Genomic DNA, 17,319 nt, shown 5'->3' on the forward strand with positions numbered 1-17,319 from the left:
AAAAAAAAAAAAGATAAAAAAGATAAAGCACTTAGTAAATGAGGTGACCTAAGGCAAGACAATGCCTTGTATGCCTTCATTTTTCTGTCTCTGAAATTGTATAACATTGACTCACCTTTGTGATATTGAGGGGTTTAGAAATTCTTAACTAAAACATCCTACACGTAAGCGAGTTCTTAACTTAGTTTTTCTCATATGCAATTGACAAGTATTGGATTCTAGAGTAAACAGATAGATAGATAGCTGCTGTTGAGTTGACTCCACTCATGGCGAACTTACGTACATCAGAACAAAACATTACTCTGTCTTGCATCAACCTCGCTATCATCGGCATGTTCGAGTCCATTGCTGAGGCTACTGTACCAATCCATCTCACCAAGGGCCTCCCTTGCCCTCAGTGGCCCTCTACTACATAAAACATGATGCCTTCCTCCAGTGATTGATCCCTCTGATGACTTATCCAAAGCAAGTGTGTCGGGCAGTGTTCTGTTGTAACCCATTAAGTTTTCATTGGGTAATTTTTGGAAGTAGACTGCCAGACCTTTCTTCCTAGTTTGTCTTAGTCTGGAGGCTCCACTGAAACTTGTCCACCTTGGGTGACCCTGCTAGTATTTGAAATACCAGAGACATAGCTTCTAGGATCATAGCAACAATCAAGCCACCATAATATATCAAACTGACAGATGAGTGGTAGAGAGTAGCATGTAGTAAATAAAATGAAGAGCATCAGAAGGGAAAATAATTTCACTTATTCTCTGAGTTTAGAATTTGCTTAGATGTAGGGTTTTTAAGTTAAAACCTCCAAGAGGAACAGGGCTAGAGTTCCAGAGCAGCCAGGTGAGAAGTCTCACCTAATGTTTCCCTGGATTCTCTTTAATTATCTTAGATTTCCTAGTTTACAGGATACATCTAATATAAAGCTAAAAGGAAAAAGTAGAGAGCACTAAGTTTAATATTTTTCTTATTGTTCTTTTTTCCACCACGATACACAATAATTGAGTTTTGCCAGTTTATTTCACATTTCAACCCATTTAATCTAAGTTTAAAAAAAAAAAGGTAAGGTGGCATTACTCAACTCCTTACGATTTCTTCTCTTTGCTTTTTCAGTTGTTTCTAAGGAATTCAGAATATAGGTACGTTTCACAATGCATAATTTTAGAAAGAATTGGGCAATCGTTCTTTAGAAATAGTTCCTATTGATATTTTATTCAAATTGCCAGAGCACTGGAGGAGACAGTTTCACTTCTGTTAGATTACTTGCTTGCCTGCTACCAGCCGTACTCAAACTTGCTGCCTTGTAAGCCTTTGGCCATCAACTCGAATTTAGTTCCATACTAAGACAAACTTCGCCCTCCCCCTGAATCCTTCTTCGTTGCTACTCAGAGTGAAGTTAGATAGATAACAGATCAGAGTCATTGCTGGCCCCTGATTTGTGTACCTCTCCCTAGAACCCTTTTCCACTTTTACAACTTAAAAATATTTCAACCAAAAGGATTTCTCTGTATCTCTTGTGTTCTCAGAAGAGAAATTACAGTCTGACTCTAAATTCCACAAGTTTTATTATTTGCTTGGTTTCCTTTTAGTTCTCCGCAAGTTCTTGGAATGATGACGGAATTCAGAATTGGACATTGCACCGTAATAAAACCTGAAAACAATATAATACATAAAATTATATTTCATATACCTTGCATAGAACCTTACCCATTTAAAACAATAAACATATTTTACACATTTTTAGAATTGTACAAAGTAATCATAAGAACAAATCATGGAAAATTCTTTTATAGCTTAGAGATTTCAGCAGTAAACATACTTTAAATCATTGACTGAATATAGAATCAAGAACGTTTATAATTCCCTGTCCCACAACTTGGGCTCTACCGAGGCAGAAACTATTATTGAAATCCAGGGTGCTTCTCTTCCTGACAAGTTTTCACATCTCTAAAGCCACCTCTTGGCTGTAAGTTCAACTTTAATATCAATCTCACTCCATGATTTGGTTTAAAATAAGAAAAGGTATGTGTCAGGGTTGCATCCTTCCAGTATACTTACTAAGTCTGTATGCTGAGCAGATAATCCAAGAAGTTGGACTATATGAATAAGAATGCAGCATCAGGATTGGAGGAAGACTCATTAACGATCTGTGATATGCAGATGACACAACCTTGCTTGCTGAAAGCAAAGAGGACTTGAACCACTTACTGATGAAGATCAAAGACTACAGCCTTCAGTATGGATTACAGTTCAACATAAAGAAAACAAAAATCCTCACAACTGGACTAATAAGCAATATCATGATAAACAGAGGAAATACTGAAGTTGTCTAGGATTTTATTTTACTTGGATCCACAATCAATGCCCATGGAAGCAGCAGTCAGGAAATCAAATGACACATTGCATTGGACAAATCTGTTGCAAAAGACCTCTTTAAAGTGTTAAAAAGTAAAGATGTTACTTTGAGGACTAAAGTGTGCCTGACCCAAGCCATGTTATTTTTAACTGCTTCATATGCATGCAAAAGCTGGACAATGAATAAGGAAGACCGAAGAATTGATGCATTTAAATTATGGTATTGATGAAGAATACTGAATATACTATGGAACAAACAAATCTGCCTTGGAAGAAATACAGCTAGAATGCTGCTTAGAAGCAAGGATAATGAGACTTTGTCACACATACTATGGACATGTTATTAGGAGGGTCCAGTCCCTAGAGCAGGATAGGATGCTTGGGAAAGCAGAGGGTCAGTGAAAAAAAGGAAGACCCTCAACGAGTTAGATTGACACAGTGGTTGCAAAAAAGGGCTCAAACATACCAATGATTGTGAGTATGGTGCATGCCCAGGCAGTGGTTCATTCTGTTGTACATAGGGTGGCTATGAGTTGGAACTGACTCGAGGACATCTAACAACCACAACACTCCTTCAAAAACTTTTTCTAAACTTTGACTAAGTTCTCTTTCTAGGAGACAGTCATTCCTAATTGCATTTAATTATATTCTATTTGAGAGTTTTGTGTATGTTTTGATTATATACACATTGGCTCCCCTGTAATTATGGAAAAGTATTTAATATCCTTATTTTCTCATGCCTGTGGTCTTTATCACCAAGTATCTTCTCATTGAAGGATTGAATTGACACTTTAGGTTGAGGTGATATGTAGAGCTTGAGAACAACATCTTTGCATAAAATCACTTGATGCCCAATGACATTCTCGTATATCATTTTCTTGCCCATCACCTTGCCCAAGCTGATTTTTCATATGTTCTTAGACTTTAGGCAATTTTATCAAATTCTGGCACTATATAGATGTTTGAAGTCTTATGGAAAAAAATTGGAAGGGCATCCTACCTTAAAGAAATGACTACTAGTGAAAGATACAAGAATGTTTTAATCCATGATGAAACTGGCCTAAAGTCATAACTTTTACATTTTCTGAATCAGGCTTTGGCTATGAGCAGATTCAATATTCTATTGCCATCTAGAAAAAAATTTAAAATCTCTCCTCAGCTTCACCCGTTTCCTCCCAACACAGCTTCTTATTGTTGAACACAAGCCTTTTCTTCACAGTTAATAAGTTTTGATTATGTCTCAGGATACCACTGCCATTTCATGGATGAACTTTCTATTATTCAGCTATTTTATCTGTTTAATTACTCCATAATGAAGAATATGAAAGTCTTTACCTTATGTTTTATAACTTTTTCCATAATTTTCTAAGACAATCACCCTTGTAATAGTCTATATCATTAGGCCAACAACTTAAAAGCTAACTTTCTAATAATTAAAGGAATGTTCGTTGCGGGCCATTTAAACTAATCTGGGAGCAACATTTTTATCTAGCATGAGCAATATGTTCTTTCATTCTGTGATTTTTGTTTCACAACTTTATATATTGTTGCTGGCCAAAGCTATTTCTATAATGAATGCATATACGTATATATTTGATACTCAAATCCATCTACTCTGAATTTTTTAAATCCCAGTAGAGCTTTTGGTGTCTTGAAGACAAACTGAGGTTGTAATTAAGGTATATAATTTGGCCATATTCAAACCAAGAATCAGAATTTAATCTATTTCTTTTTTTCCCCTATTTTTTCCAACATTGTATTGCTTCTAATTGCATAATAAGGGCATTGAAGTTAAGTCTTTCACATTTTTAACTGGTAGGTTTATGCCCAATTAGAAGCATTTCTATTCCAGGATTTTCAAAATAAGGGAATTCTTTGAGGTTAATTTAATAAATATATCTTGAATTAACACCTCAACATTTCTTCAAGCTGGATAGAAATTTAGTAAGGTGGTAAATACATTCCTAAAGAAATTAAATTTAAACTGCATAGATATTTTCTTATAACAATATCAATTTTCTCTATGATTATACTCACATCCCAAAAAAGGGGATGGGAGGACTCTTCAATGTACATCTACGTAAAAGATGAATAAGTCAAGACTCTTTTAGTTAAAAGTGGTAGATTATGTCCACAGTAGCTTAGGTATAAAGTAAAGTTTACAGGAAGGATGATGGGTTATCTCATCTCATTGAAGGAAGGGTTATGGGCTCCCAGAACAAGTGAAACCAAGAACAGGAATGCTTTTAAAACTCTCTTTTCCTCCTCTTTTGGATGCTTTCTGCTCATTAACTTTATTTTCCTTTAGCCTATTTAGTGACTTTCCTGGACTAATTTTATAAATTACATATTTTGTGTGTGGTCACTGAAGTCTCTGTTTGGTTAGGTTAGTGGTGAAGTCATGATTAGACAGAGATGTCCCTAGACACCTGGAATCAATCAATCTCCCAGTCTTTGCCAAGGGGCTCTGTGTGCACATTGGGATCCAGCTTCAACACTCAGCCAGGCAGTTACAACTCTGACTTAGCTTTCAGATTCCTGCTTGTGCGGAGACTTTAGGCCAGAGAGAGGAAAGTGCACAACCTTCTCAGCTTTTATCTGAACATGCACAGAGCCCAACACGTGCATGTGACCTTCTGGAGTCCCAGGAATATGGCAGAGTTTTTTTTAAAGCCTCTATGGACATCTCATTCATCAGCTTTTCCTTTTAAGCTTCTTGGTTAGTCTATTGTTTGCCCCAGCTGTTATATCCATGCTTCAGGTAGCCACGATGTTAAAACATTTGCCTGTAAATGTTTCTGACAAACACCCACTGAGGACAGCCTTTTAGCATTGGGTGGGTTTTGATTCAGCTCAATAAAGACAATTATTTTGAGTGGGGACTTCTAGGGAACCGCCAGACAAGTCAAATAACGACAGTTTGATGGGGGAAACCCTCTGGTACAGGGAAAGTAGACTGTTATTTTGCAAGGTTACTGCTAAGCTTGTGAACAAGAGGTGGGACTAGGGTAAATTAAAATACCACAAAGCTAACCATTCTTGCTGAGATCAGCTGTTCTTCTTGAATAAACTCTCCCTGGTTTGCTGCAAACCTTTGCTTAATTTTCAGAGTTCTGAAAAAGTTTCTTTTAACAATTTTGCCAGTTTTTAATTGCTTTTATGGAGGGGCAAATTTTTGGAGGTCCTTACCTGCCATTTTTGCTGACATCCACCATATGTTAGAATTTGATTTATTCATTAAATACAATGTTTTTTTCTTAAATACAATGTTTTAGAACATGTTATAATCACTTGAAAAAAATTCATGTTGTGTTATCTTAATAAAAAATAGATTATAACAGATTATAAAATATTTTGCTGAGTATGATCCCAATTATTTGTTAATAGTGTATATTAACCTGTAAAGATAACTGGAGATTTATAGTAATAAAAGTCTTCTAATTTCTTATTTATTCTGTTTTGTATTTTTCTTGAGGGGGTCAGAATACGTGTGTGTGTGTGTCTGTATGTATTTTGTTTTACAATTATAAAACAAAACAATTCTTTGTGTTTTTAAATCACTAAACCCTTAAGCTATTATTGTTTGTATTAACATTTTAATGGTAATTAAATAATCATTAAGGAATGTCAAATTATCTCTCCATGGTAGGAGTCCCTTATCCATACAAAAACTTCAAGTCAAAGCAGGGTTTCTCAGTTTTAGCACAATTGACATTTTGGGCCCAGTGATTTTTGCTGTGGTGGAGGAGGGCGGTCTGTGCATTGTAGGATGTTTAGGAGCATGTCTAACACCTACCAATTACATGCCAATAGCATCCCCAAGTTGTAACAAATAAGACAAAAAAAAATACGCTCAGATGTTGCAAAATGTCTCCTGGGAGACAATATTACCCCCAGTTTATAATCACGGAGTTAAAGAAGCCCTTTTATAAAGGAAATAAACATCAGTGTTATTTCAAAATGGGATTTATCTACTGTGAGGTTCTACTTGTTTTCTTTACCAGTCATTTCTTAACTGGAGTAAACCTCATTCCATCAGGGAACAAAGGTAAATATTGGCTTACCAGAATATCCCTTGATTCTCATTTTAATTTCTATCTAAAATGCAGGAATCTTCATTACATTTTTGGTTTAATGTTACAGCATTTAGTTTTTACATTGTTTCTGATTATAATGCTGGTTGTTCCATGTTTGTACAGCTCGCTCAGCCATTGCAGGAAGTTGTGTCAATGATGGAGTGCACATCATTAGAGGTTACAGCTTATCTTCCTCACCGATTGCTACCGTGTGTGGTGATGAGATCCTGGCTCCGGTCTCCATCTCTGGTCCAGTGCTGCTTAACTTCTACTCTAATGCGCACATCACAGACTTTGGATTCAAGTTTTCCTATAGGATAACCTGTGAGTAGCCATAATGATGTAGTTTGAAGTTTTGTTTTTCTTCCATGTCTATTTATTTATTATTATTAATTTTTTTGGTGTGTGTATAATTCATATAAGGAGATTTATTTGTGATTTATATTATCACCAGCTTGAATCTTCAGAAGACTTTAAAAAAAAAAAATTCATTAGATGCCTGGTCCAAAACTTCTCAGACAATTTTTATTAAAAATAGAGGAGAGTGGCTTTTTTTTTTTTTTTTTTTTTTTGGTGAACTTTGGCTGGAACTACTCTTTGAAAATAAAATGGAGAATCAAGATATTTATTTGGATAATGTAAGTGCAAATGAACATTACTGCTATCTTTAGTTGTTTGTACCTTACACATAGTATCTTTTTGGCATGGATTATCCAGATACCTGTTTCCCTTCCCCAAGTCACTTTGCTAATATGAAAATCAATATTTTATAAATCTAGAAGAAATACAAGAGAATATCTTTATGATCTTCTGTTAGGGAAGGATTTTTTTTAAAACAATATGCAAAAAGCACAAGCCCTAAAGAAAAGGAAATGCATGCAACTGTATTATAATTTTAAAAGTGTGTGAATCAAAGCCAAAGTGAAGAGACAGGCCACAGATGGGGTAAGGATCTTCATAGCTACTAAGATCTTTTTATTCTTATAGACAATTTGGTCTGTGTTTATTTGATATAATAAGATTGTATTTCCCTGCTTTGAATAGGTAGTCTTTTTCTCTCCTGCAGTGAACTTGTTTGCTTATTTAACTTACAAAATTTTTAGCACATCATCCCAACTTCAGTGAAATGGGCACACAGATCCTGAAAAATCTTTATTTTATGTCATCTTTACTTGAAACCCAGTGCTAAAGGTAGAATGTTAAGAAGTTTTCTTTCAAATAAATTACTGTTTCCATCAGCAGAGAAGACTTAAAATGTTTACTTACTCATGAAGAAAGCTTTTGTAATTCATTTACTAATTCAGTAATTCATTACTGCTATCTGAATCCTTACCCTCAACATTTACGAAGTATGAGTATGTATGGTTTTATAGGTTTCTTGGCACAAACAGAATAGATTTGAGCAATTAACATTTCTTCCCCAAGTTAATTTGTTGTAGAAAGAGAAAGCTTGATTTGTTTTATTCTTTTTGTTTAATTGCTACTTTGAGGAGTTAAACCCTGCTTCATATTCTTCTAACTTTTTATCCTTTATTTTCTTAAAACAATGTATGCAAGTTTCCATATATCTATTATAAGATCTAATTTAAAGAATGCTATTTTTATTAAGACTTCAAATCCTTACAGTGTGCAAATTTGAGAGTTATTTAAGCATTTGTAAGTTTTCAGAGACCACATGATTGTGTACAAATGAAATAGAGTAATGTCTACATAAATCTGACATTTAATCCACTACAAATGTACCCAGGGATCTGAGCACATGAATACTTATGGGCATATAGAGAATAGTTTCCTTGCAAAGTAGGCTCAGCTGAGACCATGATAATATAAAGAACCTTAAATGGCAACCACAATTTGTTTCTGATTTCTAAAAGATGTAAATGGATATATCCATAGATATTGAAATAGTATCAAAATATACCAACCTCACTATAAATTTGGTGTTGTAATATAAAATAAATATAGCCCTTCCTCACTGCAGACAGTGGGGGACTTTTTGCATTCAATGACACAATTTCATCCTCCTCCAATGTAAACCAAGGAGTAATGAGGCATTTTAAATTGTTTATAACATGGCTTTATGATAGTTTTATGGCTGTCATTTTCTTGACTAATAGGAGTAACTAAGGGCTCTGAGCTGTTGGTTTCCGGACTTAGGGTGGGGAACGGGCCTGTCTCTCGCGCTTGTTGAGGACTAATAATACAAATTTGGGCAAGTGTAGTTCTTCCCCATCTCACAGTTCAATGGAAATACATAAGACCTGAGAATTACGTATTTAAATCCACAGAGGGAACCAAACTTGGAGATACCAGAAAGATTTCCAATACCTTACTTTAGGAAATTCCATCCTTAACAGAGGAGATTTGAATCTCAGAGTTATTTCTAAACACAATGAAGGGATGTTTGAGTTGCTTTAAGAAAAATAATTATTATCTCTCTTATGGAAAAAAACACAGTAGTATAGTATATTTCAGAATTATCTTTCTACACATAACTATTTTCTGATATTCTCTTGTTCTCTGTTGCAGCCTGTGGTGGTGTGTTTAACTTCTCCACCGGAATCATCCGGAGTCCCTCCTATTCGTATTCAAACTACCCTAACAACATGTACTGTTTGTATTTCATCACCGTTAGAGATGACAAAGTGATTCAGCTCAAGTATGTAGGAAAAAATTACCTTCTTAACAAAATCTTTTCAGCTCTGTTTATAGAATAGATGTTCCTTTACTGATAGAGAGCATTGATTCTCATCAGAGGTATATATGGGAATCTAGAGGAAGGGGGAGCAAGTTCCTGTATAGCAGTAGGAAACTAGGAAACTGGCTTCCTGCCCTCCCTGCAAGCAAATAATGATCAAAGGGGTAGACTAGGTACTCCACCAGTTAAAAATTGTTGTTATAATTTTCCCACAGTTGCAATGGACCTTTCATATAATGGTTTGAAATCAAAGTGGGCAGCAAAGGCAAGAGAATGAAGTCGCCATTTGTTGAGCATTTATTGTATACAAGGAACTTGAATTAACACTTATTATCTTATTTAGTTATTTAAAAAGTCGCATTAGGTATATATTAATTACTCATTTCACCGATGAGAGAACTGAGGCTCAGAGACATCAAAATGAAAGAACATATACAAACAACTAAATGAAGACTTAAAATTTGAATCCATGTTAGTTTTCCTCCAAAGATCACGTCCTTTCTGTTTCCCTATGCTGTCTCTCAAATGGTTATCTTCTAACTATTTAAGAAATTTTTCTTTATTCATGTATCAGAACACATTTAAACTGGTGCTGTAAGAGATATCATACATCCTCATTAAAATTCTTCCCCTAAACGTACTTATCTCAATTAAGGGAATGCAAACTCCAGTTCACAGAGTGATAAATGAAGCTCAAGACTGCTTTCATCTATGACAATATCTTTCTAACTGTATGTGTCGGTGATATACAACATGGTATGGAAATCTCTGGAGGTCGATATAGTTCATGGCACTGTAGGATTTTCACATAGAAGCCTGGTGGGCTAGGACTACACCTCCTTCCCTTCCCCAATCCATTTATGATCACTTTCTGCCCTAAACATGATAAACTCTGCAGTTTACCTCTAAGGGCCTCTGCATCAAATGGGGCCTTGGATTGTGAGACAGGTCTCAGCATGCCTGGTTTGCTTGTGCATCAGTAAGTAGTCCTTCAAGAAAATTGTAAGGAAACAGTTCCCCCCCTCCGCCCGCCCCCTACAGAAGCCCTTTAAGTTCCAGGGACAAAAGAATAAACAAAAACAGCCCTACAGCTAGAAGGCCTATGAAGGGATCACCTGCCCAGGAATGGGAACATATGCTCTTGCCATTTGCTGCTGGCACAGGGTTCGTTTCCCGCATGTGTAAGATTATAGTTACTATCTATATGTATATTGCTATACACACACATATATTTTCTATATATACATATACATTTTGCTATGTTGTTGTTGTGCGCTGTTGAGTCGATTCAGGCTAATAGTGACCCTACAGGACAGAGTAGAACTACCCCATAGGGTTTCCAAGGTTGATCACCAGGTCTTTTCTCCCAGGGAGCTTCTGGTGCGTTTCAAACCACCGACCTTGCAGTTAGCAGCTAAGTACTTAACTATTGTGTCACCAGGGCTCCTTTTATTTATTTTTTAATATATGTGTGTGTGTGTGTGTGTGTGTGTGTGTGTAGGCAGAACAGCTATTGTTCTACCCTGAACTTTTACAAGAACATGAAATGCTGCATGTGGTTAAAAAAAGAAAGAAAATTTTTATTTTGATCTTCATCATCAGTTTGAAAAAAAATCAACCAACAAATATCTAATTGAGAAAAATCAACAGATCCTTTTTCTTAAAGTCTTTAAAAGGAAGTATGTATTTTAATCGTTAGATATTTTCAAAATTATTCTGTATTATATATTAATTATTCCAGCTTCTAACAACAACAAAAAAAAAAGCTGAGTAAGTAGAAGAATATACAAAAAAGAGGAAAGGATATCGAGGAATTTACACAAATTTTTAAAAGAAAATGCACTATAATAAACACCACCATAAAATCCAGAAGAAAAAATATGTAGAAAGCCTTGCTTCTTTGGGAAAGTTACTTGAAATGACAAATAATATTTTTTCCTTACTTGGTATGGTAGTAACTTGAATGAATAGTTACCTAAAATGAGAAAGCATAAGGCCGAGGTTAAAATAGGGTGTTAGACCATATAGGAAAATTCAGAAATGTATCTGTCATAAACCAAAAAAAACCCATTGCCGTCAAGTTGATTCCAACTCATAGCTACCCTATAGGACAGACTATAGAACTACCCTATAGAACTGCCCCATAGAGTTTCCAAGGAGCACCTGGTGGATTTGAACTGCCAACCTTTTGGTTAACAGCCGTAGCACTTAACCACTCTGCCACCAGGGTTTCTATATCTGTCATGGCAGGTTATAAATGGTAACAAACACCCCCTCAAGGCACAGCAGCTTAACTCAATACGATTATTTCTCACTCATGGTGTATGTCCAGTGGTGCCTAGCAAGGAAGCTCTGCTCATGGTGGTCACTCAGAGACCAAGGCTCATGGAAGTTTAATTTCTGCTGGTGCTTCTGTGATCATCACTGCAGAGGAAGAGAATGTGGCAAATTGAGTAGTACTTTTTAAAACTTGTTCCAAAAAGAAGTACATATGACTTCTGCTCACGTTTCACTGGCCAAAGCAAGTCTTATGGTCGTGTCAAACCTGAAAGACTGTTCAGAAGTGTAATCCTACCAAGTGCCAGGAAGGCAGAGAGCTGGGGATATGCAGAGAGGTTCCAGTGACTACCACAATGAACTTCAGTGTGAATTTCTTGTTATAGCAAAGAAATGCGACTCAAGGGAATTGAGCTAATTCTTCTCTACTACTAGTGTTATATATTGTTTTCTTTTATGAGAATCAACTTATTTCATATTCCTTGTTTTCAAAATCATATAATAACAATAACTTTAATTTTTAAAGCATCTACTATACACCTGATACAATAGTTTTGTTTTTTACATGTTATTTCACCGAATCTTACTATAACTCTCCTTTTAAAAACAGGAAAACAGAGACTGAGGAAGAGAAAAATTTATCTGTAATTCTAAAGCCAGGACTTAATCCATTCTATTATATATTAACTGTCTTGCCATAAGTAAAGAATAATAGTACCCCTTTATCTTTCAAAATAATGCGGAAGCAGAGTAAATGCCATATTATTTCATGAGACTGACAAATAATGTGTTGCTTAAATGATAAATAAAAATCACTTCAGCTTGTCAAAACTTTATTTCAAATGGACTTAATGTGTTTGAGGCTGCAAACTCCTTGAGGTCTAGGATTGTATCTTACTCATCTTTGTATCCCTAGCTCTGATCACAGTTTTTTAGGTACTCGAAATTTTTGGGCCAAACTTTTGAGTTGATCAGTAGTAGTCTATCATTTCTAATATTCCTTACTAAGTGAATCTTAGATTTTCTATTTTTAGTCATTGCCTTGTCTTCTTTGTTTTTTTTCCCCAAGAACAAAAGGTACGACTTAATAGATATTCAAACGGAGAACATCAGTATTAACAAGATATATCTCACAGGTTCAATGATTTTGATGTGGTTCCCTCTGCCCTCTGCTCCCAAGACTACCTGGCAATTTATGATGGTTCTAACATCAGTGATCCCCTTCTTGGCAAATTCTGTGGCTCCAAGCTTCCGCCAGATGTTAAGAGCAGCAATAACAGTTTGCTCCTGGTGTTCAAGACAGATTCATTTCAAACAGCAAGAGGCTGGAAGGTATCTTTCCGACAGACATTGGGTAAGAATTTTGGATATGTAAATCTGTTTTTCATGACTGTGACCTGTCTTTCTGCTTTATTTTATTTTATTTTTTTACCCTACTACAGTTGCTTCTCGTTTAAGCTTAGAGATAAATGTCATGTAAAGTCATGGTTTTACGAAGTATGTATGATATCTTTTGATTTAAAAAGAAAAAAATTATTCATCAAACCTACCCCTCCAGCATACAAAGGCAAAAGCTGTCTACATGACCACCTCAAGTGAGCAATAAGCCTCATATCACCTGTGAAAGTAGTAGAATCAAAAAACCAAACCCGCTGCCTTCAGGTTGATTCTGACTCATGGTGATGCCATGTGTTACAGAGTAGAACTGCTCCATAGGGGTTTTAGGCTGTAGTCTTTACAGAAGCAGATCTCCAGGCCTTTCTTCTGTGTCTGCTGTATGGATTCAAACTGCCAACCTTTAGGTTAGTAGATGAGCACAAACTATTTGTGATGAAAGTATTAGAAATTGAGCCTAAAGGCAGGCAAGGGCCAGATCAAGAGATGGCTCCATGACTGTGTTAACTTTATCCTTAAAGTGGTAAACACCACTGGAGAATTTTAAGTAAAGCGTGCATAGCCAGACTTGCCTACTAGAAAAATCTCTGTGGTAGCAGAGTGAAGGAAGGCCTGAGAAACCCTAAGACCCAAAAAGGGAAAAGCTTGTTACAGAAATCTGGCTGGGAAATGTTGAAGGCTTCGACTGACACAGAGGGAATGGAAACAGAGGGAAGGGTAGAAATCTCAGAGATACTCAGAAAATAAAATACATTGGAAATAGAGTGTTTGGAACTTAATGACATATTACATGAGGACACGAGTTAAGGATGACTTTCTATGGATAACTTGTTGGATTGGTGCCTTAGGAAGCTAAGGTTTGGAAAGGGGTCTTATATTTAGTTTGGAGAACCTGTGAAATATCTGAGAGGAGGTATCTTGGAGGCACTTGGAACCTGAGAAGTAATTTGGGCTGGAGATAGCAATCTGGGAGTCGTTAACAGAGATGGCAGGTAAAGCTAGGCCTGAGGATAAATTGAAAATTGTGCCCTGGTTTATTCCAATTGCATGTGCAAAAACAATTACCTATATAAACTTAACTCCAAACTTTGAATCATCTGACATAGAGGATAGTTACTCGATTCCCTGTTTATTCGTACTAATAGAGCATAGCCACAGTCTAAGATAATTTGACTTTGGAAGGTGTTTTGATTCTTCTGTTTGAATATAGATGTGATTACTGTTCTGAAAACTAACAGCTCTTCACACAAATTACCTTGAAGACTCAGAAAGAACTGGGACATTTTCTAGCATGTTAAGCCTTACACATTTTTCCAACTCTTTCTTTCTCTTTACCTCATGCTGTGGATAAGCTTCATCTCTCTGTCTGATACAAAGCAAAACTTACCTTAAACTTCTTTACATTTGGCGTGTTATCTTTTTCATGCATTTCTCGAGGGATACAATTAGACATTTGTGTTTTGAAGGCTTCCCAATAAACCTCAGACATCGTGACAAATTGCATTAGAAAATCACTTTGCCACCTACCCTACTTAGCTGTATCAATAATAACTTGGAAGCAAGTCTCATGGGCAGACAGAATACTGCCTTAAAAGAGTTGGCAAAGTGAAGTGGCATACAAAACACAGAGGGCTGTTTCAAAAGAAAAATTAATTTTCCTTTAGAGATTTTTTGCACAAAAGAACTCATAGATTCTTGCCTTTAGCACAGATTTTAGAACCAAATGGCATATGCTTGCATTTTGCTCTTGCTACCTGCTTTCGAATTGTTTTTCTTATTCCTAGGTTATTCTCAAAGTCCCTGGGTGGTACAAACAGTTAACATGCTTGGCTGCTAACAGAAAGGTTAGTAGTTCTACCCAGAGGTGACTTGGAAGAAAGGCCTGGCAATCTACTTCCAAAAACTCAACCATGGGAAACCCTTATGGAGCACAATTCTGCTCTGACACACATGGGATCACCATGAGTCAGAATCAACTTGGCCATAACTGTTTTTTGTTGTTTTTTTTTTAATGTATTTCACATGACCATTGAGAGTTGTCTTAAAAGCTGTCTTATAAGTAGTCTTAAAAAATGTGCATGAAGCCTCCCAAATTATCCAGAGTTTTCCAGTGTTCCTTAGAGTCCTTAAAGTAATTTGTTTTCTAAGCTAGGAAGAAGACATTTTTAGGCTTCTTGTGATTTTTTCTGAAGTCTCACAGAAGGAAAATCTTGCAGTGTCAGAAGCATTGTCTGTGTATGAGTCATTGAATACTTACAGTCGATGGCTGTTTTCCTTTGATTACTGAGGAACATTTAAGTGTAGAGATCAGAAGTGGAATTGCATTACCTGCCAACATAGTGCTACCACAGTTTTTCACGGTGATGACTTCTATCTCCTATTCATTTGTATAAATGCCATGGGCCACTTTGAAATACTTAAGAAGTCATTTTAAGTAATTGTTAACAGTAATTTTTAACTGAAAGCCTAAGTATTATAATTTTTTATTATTTTGATATTACAGAGCTTTCAGTACCTCACATAAGTCTACTGGTCATTATGTATACCTTTTTAAATTTTGTTTGCTTTGATTTTTATTGTTTATGGTGAGGGAAAGAGGAAGGAACAATAGTAGATTTAATTCTAGAGTTTGTATAACCTTTTTGTTAAAGATCTGGATAAAGAACTTAGATTTGGCTAATAGAGTGTACAGCCTTTCTGTTCTCTCTCATCCATTTGAAACCACCCTGCCTTCCCTGTAAAGAGAGGGAAAACAACTTTGTGGCAGCTGCTCAGATTTTAGTGTAACAGGAAAAGGTTGGACCAGAGAGTAAATTTTAGTTTCCAAGACCGTCAGTTCAGTCTGAAAAACACTATCGTCACTGAGTAAATAACTGGAGTGAAGTGGAAACCATTTTAGTCTGTGACATTTCAGTAGAGTTACGTCTTGACTGGGTAGTGCAAATAGTTAAGCACTAAACTACTAGCCATAAAGTTGGTATTTCAAGCTCAAACAGAGGCACCTCAGAAGACAGGCCTGGTGATCTGCTCCTGAAAGGTCACAGCCTTGAAAACCCTATGGAGCAGTTCTACTCTGCACGCATGGGGTCTCCATGAGTCAGCATCAATTCATCAGTAACTAACAACAACAAGAAGATCTTGACTGACCGCTAAATTGACTTTTGCAAATTTATATATATATATATGTATTTGGCAATAGGTTGTATACATCTGCTTTCATTTTTCAAAAGTTAGTAAAGAGCCAAGCTTACATAATTATGTGATTACTAGGTAAACTTCTCCTTTATAAAGGGTTATATTTGTACTGCTAGTGGATCAGAGCAAATTTTCAGGAAATATCCTTTAGTATTTTGCTAATTACTAAGTATGTAATGAAATTGGGTCTCCTTTCATGGAACTTTTGTTATTAAGGAGCCAAGTGCAATGGATTTAAGGTAGGAGAAAGCAGAAACAAGCAATTCACAAGAGCTAGTATCTTCCTGTAATGTAAATTTGCTTTTCCCTGCACCCCCGCCCCCATTCAACCCAGCACTGCATGAATAATTGATCCTGAGTGACTGATAACCAGTGAAGCGATAATACTGAGCTTCAGGGATCTGTGAAACTGAATTTATCTTCAAATCCCTGCACAGTTTTTGGGAGGGAGTGCATAGCTTTTATCAGATTGTTAGTGGTGTATGTGATTGCATAAAGTTTAAAAAGCCATCAGCTCTGAGGATTCGATTGAAGTGGGCATGCTCTACAGAGTTGAACTGACACTTATAAAGACCCTTTATTCTATTAACTTCTGCTAGTTTAGACTCTGCCACTCCTTTACCACCAGGGTCAGCTTCAGCCATGACAGTGCTTCTGTGTATAACTCATCAAACGTTTCACAAGTTGCAAACCATAAAATCCTCCAATTCACCTCCCTATACTGGTCTTATGCCAGAGTGTTAGCACATTTGGTCTATTCATGACACACGCTCATCACAGAGTCACTGGACTTTAGTATGGGATTAGATTGGGGATTTAAAGTAAACGTTTTTACTGTGCAATACCATAGTCCTGTCATTTCTTTCTAAAACAATGTGTTTTGTAACACTTCAGCAAATTTTCAGTGTGAAAACTTGAACTTAGACCAATTAGTTGGAAGATTTGAAAGCATTTGGATCAGTGGATTGCCAAGGAGAGAGTGAAGAGTGACCCCTGCAGGTTTGAACACGTTCAAGAAGGACAAGGCTGCCTCCTGGGGGAGCAGACATTGTTAGGCTAAGGCAATGCCAGCGAGTAGCTGTTCAGTTCCCCTAGGGCTGTAAATACTGGAAGCATGACTCAAAGCTCCCAGCCCCCTGTTGCCCACACCTTACATACTGGGGATTAGGGCCACTATCTGGCTTCTTCCACCTGGGCTAGATACTATATGGAGAATGAGTCAAGTGGGATTAAGGTCAGATTTAGAGACCTTTGCTATGAGACAAAGGCAAAAATACCAAAGCACATGTTTAACAAGGACAAAGTGAATCATAGTCCAACAAAGGTGGA

General features: G+C 36.4%; 1 protein-coding gene across 1 annotated transcript in view; it reads left to right on the forward strand.

The window, feature by feature from the left end:
- CUBN (cubilin) overlaps window positions 1-17,319 on the forward strand; it is a 396,867-nt gene that overhangs the window by 334,819 nt on the left and 44,729 nt on the right. Inside the window, 3 exon segments of the mRNA XM_004391280.1 lie at window positions 6,549-6,749; window positions 8,955-9,084; window positions 12,537-12,754. Of these exon segments, the coding sequence (XP_004391337.1) occupies window positions 6,549-6,749; window positions 8,955-9,084; window positions 12,537-12,754 (549 nt within the window).

This window comes from Trichechus manatus, unplaced genomic scaffold (assembly GCF_000243295.1).
Source record: "Trichechus manatus latirostris isolate Lorelei unplaced genomic scaffold, TriManLat1.0 scaffold00075, whole genome shotgun sequence".
In the NCBI taxonomy this organism is placed as follows: domain Eukaryota; kingdom Metazoa; phylum Chordata; class Mammalia; order Sirenia; family Trichechidae; genus Trichechus; species Trichechus manatus.